At 33.5% G+C, this 18,127-nt stretch overlaps 3 protein-coding genes across 5 annotated transcripts in view; 2 read left to right on the plus strand and 1 right to left on the minus strand.

Annotated features, from left to right (window-relative positions):
• The first annotated feature begins 376 nt into the window (after positions 1–376).
• On the plus strand, positions 377–1,700 carry LOC124633735 (glycine-rich cell wall structural protein 2-like). The gene is made up of 2 exons (XM_047169057.1): positions 377–613; positions 1,283–1,700. The coding sequence occupies exons 1-2, from the start codon at positions 544–546 to the stop codon at positions 1,537–1,539; spliced, it is 327 nt and encodes a 108-aa protein (XP_047025013.1). The 5' UTR covers positions 377–543; the 3' UTR covers positions 1,540–1,700.
• A 2,273-nt stretch (positions 1,701–3,973) lies between these two features.
• On the plus strand, positions 3,974–5,635 carry LOC124633478. The gene is made up of 3 exons (XM_047168711.1): positions 3,974–4,063; positions 4,376–4,523; positions 5,246–5,635. The coding sequence occupies exons 1-3, from the start codon at positions 4,000–4,002 to the stop codon at positions 5,388–5,390; spliced, it is 357 nt and encodes a 118-aa protein (XP_047024667.1). The 5' UTR covers positions 3,974–3,999; the 3' UTR covers positions 5,391–5,635.
• An 8,082-nt stretch (positions 5,636–13,717) lies between these two features.
• Positions 13,718–18,127, minus strand: part of LOC124645778 (solute carrier organic anion transporter family member 74D-like) — a 49,722-nt gene continuing 45,312 nt past the window's right edge. For all 3 annotated transcript variants that reach the window (XM_047185672.1, XM_047185662.1, XM_047185681.1), the window contains exon 11: positions 13,718–17,804. In XM_047185672.1, coding sequence (XP_047041628.1) covers positions 17,641–17,804 — 164 coding nt within the window. In that variant the 3' untranslated portion in view covers positions 13,718–17,640. The remainder of the gene's footprint in view (positions 17,805–18,127) is intronic.

The raw sequence follows: 18,127 nt of genomic DNA on the forward strand, positions 1-18,127 counted from the left end.
GAGTTACAACTAAGTTACACCTTGCTGCAGCAGGTTAAACTTAGGTGTAGTAGCCCTCGTTCCTTCTCTTGGTGGTATACCACCACTTCGGGGTTTAGAAGTAAAATTTACAAAAGTATGTTATATATCTATTGCGTTGTATGCATAGTTCTGATTCCTATTACGTTCCGAAAGGCGATATATAGAACTCGATCTACATAGGTTCATCCCCAGAAGTATCAATATGCAAACTAAATCTTAACCCAAGTAACTAGAGCAGAAAGTCGTATGCACGAACCAAGTACCAATTTCAATTAAACAATTGACAGACGAGCAGCAAAAACGCTGAATTCTTTAACTGGTGTATTATTAACGGCTATTTAAAGTAAATTAGATTGTTCTCAGCCTTTTACTTTGGCAAAAAGTCATGGAAATTCGGAAAGTGAAGGAGTATTTAAGCGTCGGAGGATTAGAATTGATCGTAGTTTATCCAAGATTGGGAAAACAGATCAATAGATCAGTACCTAACAGTTCTGTGGATTAAAGAAGGATAAATATCTGAAGATGAAGAACTTAACGCTCATTGCACTTGCGTTAGTAGTTTTGGCTGTGTGTGTACATGCGGCACCTGGAGGTAAGTCTACACCATCCTCTTTTTATCATGGGATAGGACAGCATTTGACCAATATTTCTCCTTATGAGGAGAAAAATCTTCACAGACTACAAATTAAAATAGATACTAGGATATACGTGCATAGAATACTCTGTTGAGTCTGTGGGTGAGACCTATACCTACCAAGTTCTGTTAAATTTTATCCGCAGAATATTTAACCACAGCAATTTTTTTCCTCTTTATTCATAAAACAATCAAGTACTTATATCAACGTTCAGTAGATCCGTAAAGATAACTAATGCAAGGTTGTAGTTTTAATGCAAAAATTATAACAGGAAAAACTTCTTTGAGATTCCCATAAGTACTTATTTTGAATGAATTAATTTATATTCATACGTCATCTTTTGAGCAAAGTACTGGTTTATAGGCAGTCATCGCAGTAGAGTTTCCACCAGTAAACCTAGGAAAGATTAAAAGTTTAAGATGACTACATTACAGAAATCCATAGGTTCATAATAATATGAATCTTATGTTATTTTGTCTGTTACAACCCCCTACAAAAAACACGGTATTCTTCATATAAATTTGGATGAAGCTTCCTCTATAGATTAGGATACAGATAAAACTGTGGGAAGCTATGCAAATGATATGAGATAAATCTTTAATATATCAACTCCTATTGTTCTATAGGTGGCAAAGGTGACGGAGGAAAAGGCAAAGGAGGTGGCAAAGCTGGCGGGGGCGGTGGTGGAGGTGGCAGCAGCTCCGGCAGTGACAGCAACAGCAGTGAGAGCAATGAAGACAGCGGCAGTGGCGGCAAGGGCAAGGGAGATGGCGGCAAGGGCAAAGGAGATGGCGGCAAGGGCAAAAGTGATGGCGGCAAGGGGAAAGATGATGGCAAAGGAGATGACAAAGGATATGGCAAAGGGTACGGATGGGGGCGATAAATCAAATTGATTTGAAAAGTAGTGTAAGAAGAAATTGTGATACATATGAAATGGCATAGATAGAAGTGAAATAATTTTCGCACAATATTGTTATGATGATTAGCATTGTTTGTTTGTAAACTTTGTTCTAATAAATTAATAGTTATTTATTTGTGAACTTATCTAAGCTTTTTATTTTTAATTCAAACCTAATAAACTATAACAATATCTGAAGGTTCCTTCCACACTCAATTGAAAGGAGGATAACATATATTTCCAACAAACTACTGCTACATATTACTCATAGCAAAATCACAAATGCTATAAACTGATCCAGTTACATCTAAACAGTCACGGAAACTCGTGACTAGACTTTTTATCCCATGAAACAATCGTCCAATGAGTTCCTATAAAAACATCATAGATCATACTTATTTAATTCCCATGAAATGTCAAGCAAGAAGCTTTATAATAATAATCGTATGCGCATCTGATTTGTCTCAATCAATAGATCACGTTTGAAATGATAAAGTAATAAATTATTCACGCGATAATTTGTTGTTTATCTGTATAGCATAAAAATGTTTAGCTGTAACAAATGAATAAAGAACAGGTACGGATGCATAAAATTATAATTGTTTCTTGGTAGCAACGTTTGCATGCTTAAATTGTGGTTAGGACTTGGGAGGCACGTGTAAATTGGCATAGGTAAGTAACTTTCAAAATAAAGGCATCTAAGTACTAACAAAGTCTGAAAATACCTAGTGACGATGATGATAGATGGATGAAAGATGGCAAACATCGTAAGGAAAATAAAAATACAAACGTCTTATAACTGAAGTTGTCCGTAGATTAAACAAGCGGTTTTATATATGAGAGAAACTTTTGCAAAGAACGATGACAGCGTACTTGGGTACAAGGCTTCTAGTAAGCTATCATGGAAACTTGTTATTGGAAACAATGTAAAACATCCATACCGATGACCAAAAGCAATAACATTAAAGTAACGACAGGCATAATGATTATATTATGTAATAAACATTAGAGTATCTATAAAAGTTTATAAGAAGTCGTAGGTAAATCAGCCTTAACCGATAAAATACCTAAAGACGCTAATCAAAACACAGACAGCGATGCTAAAAAACGTCTGCTTCACCTAGAAACAGATGCTGATGATAATTATAATGTTCTGAAGAAATAACACATTAGTGCTAGCAAAAAGGTTCGACAACAATATTACCTACACCGTTATTCTCACAACCATAAAGATTTTATTGAAGTGTTGTTTTTTTTTTTATTATGGCCAGTATGAAAACATCAAAACAAAAACCAAAAATAGACGAAACATTTCCACGATTTCTTTTATAGAAAAAAAAAAACAACAAATCATCAGTCACGAAAATTGAAGATGAAAATGAAATAATAATATGATTTATATAGATGAATTTGGATCGAAATAAACTTAAACACATTAATCTATGTACGTAAGGGACAGTTTTGGAATTATTTCCATGTAAACGGTCAATCTAACTTACATTGTTTGTAAATAACAAGACAGAGTTAAATCCAAAAGGTACCGAACTCTTTTTATGGTTCCAAGTGATGATTGTTTACAAAAAAAGTTGAGATGGAAGAAAAAATCAAGCGAACGACCGCATAGACAAGGTCAGTGGTAATATTAAGTTCAAACCGGCTGTGTTATGTATTAAGTAATGATGTAAGTAGACGGGACATTGCTTGATTGCATGTTCGATCTATTGAAGAAGAAAATAAAGGCCTACTCTTGTGTACACTGTTTTTTTCGTCAGCCTATGATCTGGGTAGTTGAAATATAAAACCACCTTTGACATGTATAGCGATGCCTATTTCTTTGTAAAAAAGGCTGTTTAAGTGACAAGTACAAATAGAACAATGAAAATTATGAACTGACATAAATATATTTTTGATGCCGGTAAATTCTTGGGTGCAGGAGTACATATGTCCTTTATAATGTTCTCAGTGAAACCGCAAAACTCAGAAGCATGAAGGATACTCTATTGTTTTTGGGTAAACAACTAATTATTTTCAGCCATATATGTCCGACAGAACAAAACAAACCAAGCAAAACCCAAAAAATAGTATGAGGATAATGATTCAGACATTTTTGAAAATAAAGTTCGAAGTGACGGCTTCCGACGCCAAACTTCCCACAATATAATCAACCTGTCAAAATTTGCCAGATTTCCCAAAACCATGTTCTTCCTATGACATTAGTAAGGTCAATCTAACTGTGGCTAATGGGCTCCTGTCCCCAAAGTCAAGGGCGATGAACAATCCATCAGGTCTGAATTAAACCGTCGCATAGCCTTTGTTTGACCATCATTGTGTGTCACCGAAATGACGTTTTGACATACCGTGACATCCGATGGGCCATCCTGTGCATTTGGGAAGTATATATAGAGTAATATGTGGGAAGTGATACACATATGAACATAACTGACAATGGCGAAGGTAGTGTCTGTGTTGGTTTTAATGGTGCTCCTGGCTGCGATCGTGGATGGCAGAGGTAAGTCTGTGTGGTTAGATTTTAATTTTAGTTGAAAAATGCTGAGCTTCTGGTTAATTAATGTAAACGCGGAGGAACTCATTACTATCTACTTCATCATCATCATTAAGTAAACTGCCAATTTTATTTGGGGTCTCCTCTCTCCAATGAAATGAGACAAACCTTGTGGGGTTTACACATCATAGTTTTGGGCCTATTTTACCTCTATGTATTCATTCTTAGAAGGACTTTTAGAAATGTGCACCTTTTATATAATAGACCATAAAAATCCAGAACATTATTTTTTCTATCATAAGTAACATTATCATCCAGACTGGAGGTTCGAATCAGCGAGACGAGTGAAACGCGGCTACAACACTGGCCTGGGCTCCAATAACGGAGGTTATGGTCGGAGCGATGAGCAAGATGCCAGTGTCAGCAGGGAGCGGTATGGATGTAGTGAGCCGCAAGGAGGTGGCAGGTACGAACTGAAAAAGAAATATAGCAATTTAATCTTCGTGGTGTTAGTGCTGTTAGTAAATAAAATATTGATGTGCTATTTTGTTCAAAAAACAGGAAGATCTGGATCCGTAAATCAAAATATTTTAGCTGACGGGATAGAGTTAGTTAAAGAATGAACATGAAACATACATGTGTAGATGTATTAATTAAGAGATGACAATCAAGCTGAAATGAAAACATCACCAAAATAAAAGGATTCATCTCAAAATCTTTCAACTAGTATTTAAAATCTATATCCACACCTGCATTTCTAAAAGACAACTGCAGTTAATTTCAGCCTAATTAATCACCTATAAATAAAATGGCTTTTGTCATTGATAAGTCAAGCGCAACACAATTAACTGATAACACGTTAAACGCTGTCTGTTTAGTTTCATGCTCAATCTATTTAACTGCAAGGGTATCTGCTGTATGGCCCAAGACATAAACTTACGGCTCTTGGCTCAAGACTAACCTATCAACACTCCAATCATTTATTTGAATAAACTAAAGTTTTTTTGTATTCTATCTTGACATCATCATCATCTGCCTATTCTTTCCCAACTATGTTGGTTTCCAGTCAAACTAGCGTTTTACAAGAGAACTGCCTATCTGACCTCATCAAACCAGTTACCCGGGCAACCCAATAGACCCAATAGATAAGACTAGTACCTATCTTGACATAATACTATTCTTTTTCAGCTACGGCAGCGGCAGCCGCGAGCTGCCATACGACAGAGATGACCGCTCAAGCGACCGACATCACCGCTTTCTGAGCAAAGCGACCGCATCCGCCTCCGCTAAAGCGTCCGCGACCTCTTTCAACCAGGACCACACAAACCTTTGAATTTAGAACGCCACAAACGAATTTAGAATGTATGAAATGGAACGTTCAGGAAATTTTAGCAAAGAGTTTTTATGTATAATACTTTTTTACTATCTTCTAGATCTTTGTGGTAAGGGAATTGGTTGTTAGTGACGAAGAATTTTTTTTATTAGCGTTTTATTTATGTTTAGATTTGTAGTGACATTGAAAAAACTATCTAAACAAAAGTAGTTTGTAAGCTGAGAAATATACTACGTCTAAGGAATTATCTGTTTATTTTTATTTTTAGCAACAAATCAAATGTAAAGTCTAGTTAATGACACCCTTTTAGGTATGACTGATAAAATTAGTCAACGCGAGAGTAAAAAAAAACTTAAATAATTTATTGAATTATTCCTTTCTTTGCGAGAATGTACTTATGAACATAGGTACAACCTTCCTTCAGGAATCTATGTTCGATTTTTCTTTAAAGCGATATGTACTCAATTTCAATAACAAATCGATCCAAGATACAAGTCAGCCTACGCATTAAATTAATAATTGTGTCTGTATTGTTTGTTATGTATTCATAAAACTAACTGAACAAAAAGCTGCCTTCGAGTACAATACCTAGAATTCACACATTCAATGCTATTCGAACTTAAATAAATAATAATGTAGCTTCATATCGATTGATATTTCCTGATAACTTTGCAGCTAAGATTACATCATCCTTTATATTTACTAATAGTAATGAGATAACTCAGTTTGTTTATTTATGTTAAAGTCCTTTTTTATTACCTCTCCCGTGACTCTTACCGACTTCAACCCACCATGTTTCTTTATATATCAGGGCCGCGGTAACTCTTTCGAATCCCGCAACCACGGCAGATATTAAGGCCCTACAGTGTGATCAAAACACGATACAGTCGACTCTCGTTAATTCGAAACTCGAGGGACTCTTAAAATATTACGAATTATCGAGTTTTTGAAATATTAAATGGTTCGAAATTTGTGAGAGAAAATAAATAAAACTTCGAATTACTAAGTATTGATCAATTATTATTTGTTAACTGCTATTTTATAACAATGTCAAAAGTTTAAAGACGCATTAATCTTTCGAAACAGCTCCGTCATACTGCTTCAAGAAAAGGTTGCTGCTACTCAGACTGCTCTCTGACTCCTGACTTAGAATCTTTCCGCCTCATTCTCTCTGCAACTTTGAATTCTCGAGTGTTGGACGACTAAGAATTCGAATTAACGCGTCGTTTTGTTATAAAGCAATGCTATTTTCGTTCGAATTACTAAGTGCATAAAAATGTATTGATTTAGTTCGAAATATAAAGAGATTTTGTAGGGAACTTGTGGTAACTTTGAATTAACGAGAGGTTCGAAATATCGCAGGTTTGAATTAACAAGAGTCGACTGTACCTACTCAGCTGCATCTGGTTAGACTGGAAGCCGACCCCAACATCATCCTCAGAGCCTTTTTCCCAACTATGTTGGGGTCGGCTTTCAGTCTAACCGGATGTAGCTGAGTACCATAAAGCGCAAGGAGCGACTGCTATCTGACCCCAACATAATTGGGAAAAGGCTAGGCATATAAAAGTTTAACTGGATATCCGAATGCAAAGTCAAATTCAGAGCCTTAAAAAGTCAGACCAGTTGCACAGTTTCCATGGAACAAAAAGTTGGTCCCATGTAGCCCCGGTAAGAAACAACATCCGAAATATTTCAGATCGTAAGAAACGGTTCAGGCAATTTTGGGTTATAAATAGCATACCTGACCCGACTTTATTTAAATTACGACTTTATTTAATTTTGGTAGTAAAATATAAAAATAAAAACCTTTAGGTACCGTTTTAATTGTCTGCTTTGTAAAAATAATAAGTAATTCCATTTTCCCAGTAGGTTTCGTGATTCATTCAAGATAAGGCGTTTTATTGCCACTGGTATTTTTATCCAATTTATCAGTACTTTATTCGCTTTGTGGTTTTTAATTATTTTCGATCTGACGTGTTTTCGAAGTGGAAACTTGTTAACATAATTAATTTACTGCTAATTCTATAATAATAAATCGATAGGTCAGTTTAGATTGCATCGTTTTAATATATCAATGTTCTTTTTAGATCCGTTTTAGAAGATCACCGCCTTCTTCTGTATTCTAAATACACAGGATATTTAGAGTTCTGTTTTATTTGTTTAACATATTTTTACATTCATAAATACACATCATGGCGTCAACAAATTAATTTGTTTAAGTAAAGTCGATTTGGTATTTTTTTTAATAAGTAGGTACTTATGTTGACAATTAACTGTAGGTACTTATTGCAAATGAGTACCTAATTTTAGATTCCTGCAAATTGGGATAAACAGAGAGATAGAAAATATGGATAGATAACAGAAACATTGCATATTAAAATATAATTTAATCTTAAAAATAAATCAATTGAGTGCTACACAAAAATCTTAAAAAAAAAACACATCACATTACTAATACTGTCATTAGTCATAACACTGTTAAAATTATTCTAAGTTTATTTATTACCTAACTTATTTTATTAACTAATTTATCATCGAAGAATTGCGGACGTCTAGGAAAACTTTATCTGAAACAAAAAATAATAAGCAATAAGTAAGACTCACTGTACTCAACAGTTATGTTTTGCTAGCTATATCATATAGTCAGCAGCAGTCTGGCTGAAATGCAAAGAAATATCCTAACCCCGGAGTTTCAAAAACTCTCGAAAAGTAATTTTAGTTGCGGTGTTCCCCTATTTTATTCTGTGTACCTAATGATCATTAATTACCATAAATCCTGACCTAAACCTAATATTTCGTTCTTGTTTTCTTATTTTAATTCTTAACCGCAGTCCGTTTTTTACCCATCAAGTATTACGTAAATAACATGCAATGTAAACCTATTTAAAGTAATTTTTTTGTTTAAAGGTCGAAAGTTACATCACCACATTTTAACAAGAACTCTAAAAATAATCTTATTTTCACCTATTTCTTTTAATCACCTATATAGGTAATTATAAAAGTACCAACCTCATAATATTCAACTGTCAAATTCACCCCACAATAGTTCCCCCAACAGAGCTAGCGCTAGCGGAGGACTTCGAGAAGGACTGTGACACGGGGATAGGAGCTCCCCCTCCGTAGGGAACGGCCCCGTGGCCGCCGTAGCCACCGCCGTAGCCGCCGCCGCCACCGTAACCGCCGTGCCCATAGTCGTAGCCGTGTCTTCTTACTCGCTCACCTAGGACAAATGAAAATTAGTATTTATCAAATATTGTTGGATTTCTGGGAAATGACATACATCCTATTATAAAAGCTTCAATGTGAGCGGGGAAGAGTGTCGGACTTTTGAATGAATAAGCCCATTGAGGCAGGGCAGGGCCCTGGAGCCCTTTACGTTGCAGGGCCGTGATCTCAATCTAGTAATCCTCGAAGGCACAAAAGAGATTTTATCAATCTTTAATTTCTATGAGTAATAATTTGTACAACTTTAAATTCACTAAACTTGTTAAAGGAACAATTGACTACATTTAAACTGTGGTGATACTATAATAGATTTTAAAATTAAATACCTGGAGCTGCGAAACAAGAGGCGATGAGAACAACCAACAACAGAAAAGTCCTGACCATGTTTAAGCCTGTTGATTCCTCTTCACAGTTCACACTGAATAACAGATGCTCCCAGTACATCGTTTTATACAGAGCTCTCCCATTGTTCAAAATCGGCAAATCATTGATGTTTGTCAGAAATCGCAAAATTTTCTAGTCATACAGTTTTTGTTGTTGGTGACAATGCTTAACTTTACGCACGAATAGAAAATAGCAATTGCGCGAGTTTTCCTGCTAGCGTTTGTGTGATTCGAAAATATCCCCATGTTACTGAACTCGGGAGTGAACCTTTATAAAAGAATGGCATGCATAAGCAACTAGAGAGTAGGGGGATAGTGTCACTCTATCACTCATATTCTGCAATTTAAGAAGTTGTATAAGGTTTTTAGACCTTTATGTGTTTATTGAGCCTCATCCCGCCAAATAGCCATCCGTCTGTCGCCATCCATTATCCACTATTTTGAATTTTCGCAGAGAGTACAAAGATTCTGATCTTAGTCAATTTAAAACCATCATACTAGCTTACATTTCTGCAAAAAAAACTATTAGGTATAAGCATACCTATAATAAAGTCATTATCTTAATCTAGCTAATTTATTAGCATTTTCCCACTTAACACTTCGGAAAACCTGAAACCTGAAAAACATAGCTAATATGAAAATTACACAATCATTACCGAAAAATCCCCTAATGCCTAATGTATTGTCCAAAACAATGTATTACGTTAGAAGATGAATCATGATAATCAAATCAACAATGACTCGCTCGCGGTGTTTGGGTGCATCTAACCGGATCGTGAGTTGGTCATGTAGGCTACACACGAACCGACTTGAGCTTAGTTGGATGAGGTCGGTAAACGATTGTTATGGCGGTGAAAAATCAGCCTCTATGTTTCTAGGTTCCTAATCAGATTGGGTGGTCTGTAATACTAAACTGAACCCACTCTGAGCTCTTACTCGGCGTGTGTACTCATAATTCAAGTCTTTACTAGCATTCCATATATTATACAGGTGGTAGGTACATACATTTTACAGTTTAGAAACAATATGGACAGCTTAAAGAAGTTGGAGAGTTGAACAGTGACTTATTAGGTACCTACCATACCAACATAGGGGATTTCAAACACTTAGCATTTTTTGTGAGACAAAGTACATAGATAAGGGAAACTGATAGAGGAACTGAGTATATTACTTCATCATCAGCGTTGAAAGAACAAAATAGTCAGATCTACTCGTCGACCAATAAACACTGCCTACCATCGACAACCAAGTTGGATCGCTTGTAAGCAGCCTAATATAAAAACAGTGGCAAGCATTAACACTAATCTTATAATCTTAATAAACCGGCTCTTAGTTTTTGCACTTTGCAGAATAAAATAATAAACAAAACTTAAAACCTATAATTCTGTTAATCTACTGGACTGTGATTAGAGAAACTTGCTTTTATTTCATTATTAATAATGGATTTCTTTAATTTATTGCTGTGGTTGCGATTACTGATTAATATAAAATTTACATTTGATTAATATTATCTATGTCCGTCACCAGGATGCATCTCATGAACCTTGAAAGTTAGACATTTGTTACGATAATGGCGCTATAACGTCAAATATACTAAAACCTGCGTCAAATATAAGAAATTATGTTTTATGAATTTTATTTCACGTTACCGACTCGCACTTGGCCGGTTTTTTATTTTCAAATAATTTGCAGCAGCGAATCTTTCGTAGGTGTTTGTCCACAACCACAACCCTTATTTACTTGTGTATCTGTTATATTCCGTTGTGTACTATCCCGATGTACTCTTGAACTCTGTACTCTGAACTATGTACTATGATAAGTATACTATATCCCACCAAAAACATTAAATGTAAAAAAAAGCCAATCCTCTACGCAATTATTGTAATGTGAACGAAACTATTGATATAGTCACAAAATATTGATTTATTATTACAAATAAAGTTGAACAGGACTTGGCTTCTATGCGGTCTCAAAACTTTTTACGGTGGAGGAATTCAAATCAAATCAAATCAAAATCAAAATATTCTTTATTGTACACCAAGACACAACACAGGACATCACAACATACAAAAACACAGTACAATCGGCGGTCTTATTGCTAAATAGCAATTTCTTCCAGACAACCTTTGGATGGAGTTTATCTGTAGAATACAGTGAAAAACGGGCAATTTGGGGTGTACCATAGATATAATATTACTAAACAAGATTGCGCACGCTCAAAATATATATTTACGAAAATGAACTCTATTCTAACGCAATAAGGTACTAAATTGGTTGCATAATACACAGAGGCAAATCCGAGCCGAGCGGGATAGTTCGAACGGAGGCTGTTTGTCTCTTTCTAACACCTTGCCAGCATAAAAAAATGTTGTGATCAAAAGTTTTGTCTTCCCAAAAAACAATTGAATCACTTATATTTTTATCTTATTTTAACAATTGTAAGTCAACAAATTAATAAAAATCGCATTAATTTATTCGTATTTATTATTAAAACATAAACAACATAAATTTTTATTTTGCTTTTTTTTATTTTCTAGCGGTAACCCTGAACATTCTTGGCGCGTAATCAGCATTTAAAATTTTGTTTATATTTTTTTGTATTAAATCAATTTAAACTGTTAAAATGGTGAAAAAGTGTTGTGTTTCTACTTGCAAAAGTGAATCCTATGGTGGTTGCAATATATCGCTCCACAGGTTAGCTAATAATAACATTTTCGTAAACCAAACAACTAGGGTGCCCATGAATTCTTGTAACGAGTCAAAATATCGGTGATGGATTTTAAAACTGTTGTACTATTGTTATAGCTTCCCAAAAAATGAAGAAAGGCGACATAAATGGCTCAGCAGTCTATATATGAAGTAGAAATACAAAAAAAAAACAGTCTTCACTTCGAATCTTCCTGCTTTTATACTGCTAATTTCCGCTAATTATTAAAAGCCTTTATTAGTATCTTAAGGTCACAAACTGCGTAAGTTAAAACTTCAATACTAATCTGTGTTTAATAATCTTAGCAAATTCGGATTTGTCTCACATAGCTTAATCTCATAGTCACCCTATTAGAAAGGGACAGACAGCCTCCGTACTAACTGTTTCACTCGGCTCGTTTTTTGGGTTTATATGCGCAGTCCTGTTTACTAATATTATGTCTATGGGGTGTACATACATATAGATTATATATAATTGACAAATACCAAAGATATATATAAAAAAAAGAAAGAGTAAAAAAAATATATAAAAAAAAAAATAATAGTCAATAAACGGAAAGTAAGATAGAAGAATAAAAGAAAAAAAGAATAACAATGCAGCGATAGTAGTCAAAGAGCCAAGTAGTGATCCTCGACCATTAAAAAAAAAAAAATTGCGTAGAGGATTGGCTTTTTTTTACATTTAATGTTTTTGGTGGGATCTAATTTATTTTTTGTAGGTCTCTTTCTTCTCTAAGTATATAACAAATTAAATTAACTTACATGCAACTAACTAAATATATAACAAACTAAATATGTACACCTAAAGTAGCACGTAAACTACATTTTTTTTAAATAAACTAAAAAAAATCGAAATTGACGAATTTTTGAATCGAATATCTTTTATAATAAAAGAGATTTATTTCAGAGGTGGATAGGATGGCGCTATCACAGGAAATTATTTGTTTTTTTTAAGTACTACTTATACTAAGCTATGTAACGAAACCATAGCGCGATTTAGACCAGGACAACGCCATAATGTATCGAGCGAGTATGCAGTATTTATCGCACTGCAATAATATGAAAGATTTTATCATTATTCATTTGATTTTTACCTAGCTTTTTTATTCATATGTATGTATATTTAATACATAATAACAATATACTACACTACGTAACAATAAAACAAATGGTACATTTTGTACATAAATAAATAACAAAGTTATCAATGCAGACAAAATTCATACACAATGTTCTTGAAAAACCGCAAATATAAATTTGTTTCCTATTTTTGTATTAAGTTTTAAGGTTTTTATAATTTTCCCTTTATATGTAGCTAATAACCTATCTTGGTGCCAAATTTGAAGTTTCTAAGTTTGCTAGAAGTACCTTAGACTTTTGATGATCGGTCAGTGAGTCAGTCAGTGACAAAATGGTGTAACTTTGATCGCTCATAACTCGTAAACTATTTAGTCAAATGTCTAGTAATTTTGAGACTGAGCTTGTTCTAATGCTTACTCTTGGTCATCGAAAACCTAAACTCCTAGCTTTGTTCACATGGAAGATACAGGGGGCTGAAATAGCCGCGAAACGCTTCGAGAAAAGATGGTACGGCCGTGCCCGCTTTGCTCGAGTCTTGGCTGGGGCACTGCCGTGCCCTCAGATACTTCCCCTGGAAACTCAGTTATGTACTCCCTGTATATACATTCCCGTGTACAGCCCCTGCATGCTCCTTTATGTAGGTACTCCCTCATGAACCTACCTTATTTTAATGAATATCGGATAGACGTACCCACAACCTGTTTTGAGAGCTAGATCTTCTAATATATTTCTTTTAGAAAAAAGTGAAAATTGAAACCTGACAGAAAAATATGGAAGAAGACGTTTTACTGTAACCCCAAAAAATTGCGGCAATAGCAATTCAGAATTAAGATATATGGTCAAGCATCATAAAAAGTGTAAAACATTTAATTGGCATTAGGATTGATTAGTTAAGTTGGTCACATGTAGGTAACACAAAATAAAATACAGTAATTATATCTCAATAATTTTTATTTACAAATAATTAAAAAATATGTGATCCGAGGTCACAATAACAAATCTACACTGTACTTATGTTATATCATTACAATGTTGTAAACGTATGTACTGGAGGTGTACCGAACAGGCATTTATTTAAAAACAATACGATCCTGTGTATAAAGACTTCGTACGAATACAGTCGCGTACAAAAGTGTTACAAACTCACTTAATGTGCGCTTTAGTGGCAGTTTTATTTGAATATTCTTCAGAAAACTATTTATAAAAAAATTAGTACACAATGTACAATATTTGGAACAGAATTTCTCATTAACCGGTAGTTCCCAGACATATTATGCGTAAGCATTTAAAATAATAGACGGTTACAGATGTTTACATCTAAAATCCAGAGGTATTATTCTCTAAAACTAAACGTAGACTAGTAAAATTGTGTTCACTATTACGAAGAGACATTACACTTTATCTTAAATTGTATTTATTATTACAGCAACAAACAACAAAATTAGCTAAAAGCTACCACTGAGAAGTAAATTGTAACTACGAAGTTATATTCATACATACATAGATTAGTAAATACATATAAATTACACTTTGATAGGTAAATGGCCTATTTATAACCTAGCTATGAGATGGGTGCTAATCGAGCTACATATATACGAATTTTCGCAATATTTTTACCTAAGTTTTATACATAAAGAATTAATTAGAAAGCTCATACATTCTTACCCACGATTCCGGAACTATAACATTTCATTCAACTATTCAAATTCGCTACGACAAATATTTTAATTGTAAGATATAAAAATATATCTTCGAAAAAGTCGTGATGTAAAAATTAAGAAAAAAAAAGAATAATAATTTTCTAAAGTTGTTTTCTTTCTAAGGCAAATTATTAATTTTACTATTCGATTAGTGAATTATAAGTAGCTTATGCACACAAGTTACACATTTCATTAATTCTTAGCGATACATAATTGTAAAGACAACAATATACATATAAAAGATTGCACGCTAATAATGCACATTTATTCACAAAAAGGAACAAGTTATATAAAGTTAATTAAACCAATTAATTGGTCGTGTAAATTATGTACTTCATTTTAGTGAGAACCACCACTATATAGGTAGAAAAAAATATGAAAAGGTGAAAAAATTCATACGACAATATATGAAATAAAAAAAGTCAATTATAATATGCTGATTTCGATATTTTTGGGATACTTATTGAAATTATTAATAATTCATTTATTCACCTTTCGTTGTCACTCAATACACTAAAGCATACAAATACAAAATAAAGAATAGATCATAATTAGTACTTTTATCATTGCACTTTAAGTTGTTAATTGCAAAAAGAAATTAAGTAGTTTACGTTTGACCAAAAATATTTATAGCACACTATATTTTATCAGATCCTTCATATTTTACAGAAAGCTCGACAGTATTATTGGAAATTAGATTCTAAATCGTAGGAAATAAAGTTCAAAATATAGCGTACTACAAATCCAGGTCGTATACACTGAAATTTCAAAATATTACATAAACACGACAAAACATCACAGTTTCCGTATATAAAGGTAAATAGTAACACCATTATGAAAAGAGAATTAATTACCGCTTACCTAATTTAATTCACTAAATAGTTTTACACGCGGCCCAGCCTTTTTAAACAGATAACTTTTAATTTCTAACATACCTGGTCTTTCGTCAAGTTATCAATATTAAATTCTCGCAATATTTTGCACTAAATATGCATTTTATCGAACCTCTGTTAGATCTTAAATATTATTCAATCTATCGATATTTTATCGATACTTTTTTGGAACCTCAAATGGTCTCCTCACATGATTTCATAATTGTAAAGTTGTGAAAATATTCAATTATTATTAAATATGTATTTGTAAACAATGCCCATTCAAAGAAAGAAATATTTAAATAAATATATATGCACGTATAAACCTGCGTTTTAAATTAACGATAGACCGCAGCACGAAGAAATATCGAAATTATATCGATTAGAAAATAACAGAAACATTACTCTAATTAAAAAATACTTACAAATAATTAATCTAATTTTAATGTGATTACAATGTTTAATTAATTTAATATTATTTACAGGGATTTTAGTAATAATTTGTTACAAAAAAAATCTTTGACTAACACTATATAAATGTCTAATCACTAGCCATGTAAATCGCATTTATCGAAATAATATTATGCATCGTTGAGAACGCACGTTGTTGTAATAAGCTCATTCGACCAATCACAGGACAGCATACTAACCAGTATTATTTTTCGAGAGTTGTGATTGGTTCGTTTAAAAAAACTCTTCGTTTTGATTGGCTCTTCGATTAAAAGACAACGTACGTCGACGATAAAACTCAGTCCCGTATGAAGTTTGTGATTATTTAGTGATGTATTAATTACAGTGATGTGTAAAACAACATAATATTATAAAGTAAGGGACTGGACAAAACGTGGAACAAAAATCTTCACCCACTAACACAGAATTATTATAATCATCTATATAAAGTGTTTTGTCCGTTAGTGGGTTCAGATCTTATTTAAAATTATCAGATTTTATAAATATATATTTTATACTAACTTCGCCAAATAATCGCTATTTGCTGTAGATTTTTTGTATACAAAGCGATTGCTCCCAAATTATTTTTAAACATGATTTTTATTATTATACAAGTGTATATTATTATGCCTGAATCGATTTCTAGTTTCATTACTTCTTATTATGTTTACAAAATTGAGCACATACTTATTCAGTAAAGTAACTAGTGTATAAAATGCATAGATACAAAATAAAATGCACAATAAAAACTATTTCATTGCTCAGTCACGTTGAAGTGTTGCCATAAACCGTACAAGTTTGAACAAAAACACTGGTATTTACTAAAAAGGTAGAATTAGCAAGATTCTAATAAATAACCAAAATATTGGTAGTTTGTAAATTAATATTGTATATACAAATAGTATCTAAATGTCCGATTATAAAGTAACGCATGCACTGTTTTTTTTATACTTATATGGCTCATAAATGGCGGTCAAGCCGATTTGTAGCTTCCACACGCATACAAATACATTCATTAAAAATGTAATTAAGATACCACTTCCAATCCAACTTTTAATTATCATATTTTGTATGTCGTTACACCTAACATGTTGTTAAAATAAACTACGACTCAGATCCTCTCAATCAATTTTCAATCATAACTATTAAAATATAAGATTCACAATTGCCTAAAGCTCCTAATAAACTGGATCCCGTCCGGACCGTATCACTGGGTATTAAACTTACATATAGACAAACATATCCATGCGTGTCGTTGTATTTTAGACTTAATTACTTACGCGTAAGGTTTAAATTTCACTGTTGAGGACGTAGTATCTTAGTTTATTGTAATTTGGACCACAACACGTGGAAATAAGGTGCCTTATTACAAAAATATTTTCTCAAGAACATTGTCAAAATTGTCGACAGCTTGTTTAAATTTCGAACTTTATTCGCTACATATAGAGTTTAATTTCAAACGACGCTAGAAAAATCGAACAGACCTTTTTGTTACATTTGAATTGCGAAAAAAGCTCGCATTGCGTATATTCTATCTTCAAATACCAAAACCACGACCATTTTATATAAAAAAAATATTACACCGAAAATAAAGTTCGAAATTCAAAGGACGGCTCAGCTTCAACAATGCTAGCTTATTTACTCCAGATTACAAAATAACCGATCCATCTTTTGTTTTTCGATTAGAGATTAAATTTTGACATTAGCTTCATGTCAATTGCAATCATCAATGTCCAATCGCAAAACAAAGGATGGATCGTTTACTACAATCCTTAGTTAAGACCTTCGCTGTAGGCTGGAGTCAGAAGTGCGACTCGTAGCTAGTCTCAGTGCGTCAGAGCTGCGTGTCGGGGCGGGCGGGGGGGGCGGCGAGCGGGGCGAGGGGGGCGGCGTCGGGCGCGGGGCAGGCGTCGGCGGGGTTCATGTCAATGCGACCCGCTTTGCTCCATACTAGGAGGTCCATTATGAATGCTAGGAACATTAGGGTTGCTGATAGCCCTGGAAAAAGGAAAAAATGAAGTTAGTATTTTTTTTTGTGACTGTTGTTTGAGAAGTTTTTTTCTACCAATTTAGTAGATTAATATGTTGATGACATTGAATGCTTTCTAATTCGATAACCAATAAAGAAATAATGTTAGATAACTTCAGGAATATAAATCTTGATATTCTTAGGCTCAAGTTCACAGGCTACATAAAAATCCGTTTTAACCGACCACCCAAAAAAGAGGATGTTCTCAAATCGGAGGACTTTTTCTTAACAACAGAAAATTGTACGTGCGAGTTCATAAGAAACATTATGTTTTAACGGAATTGACGTTGTC

The sequence above is a fragment of the Helicoverpa zea genome, chromosome 1, assembly GCF_022581195.2.
Source record: "Helicoverpa zea isolate HzStark_Cry1AcR chromosome 1, ilHelZeax1.1, whole genome shotgun sequence".
NCBI classification, from domain to species: Eukaryota; Metazoa; Arthropoda; class Insecta; order Lepidoptera; family Noctuidae; genus Helicoverpa; species Helicoverpa zea.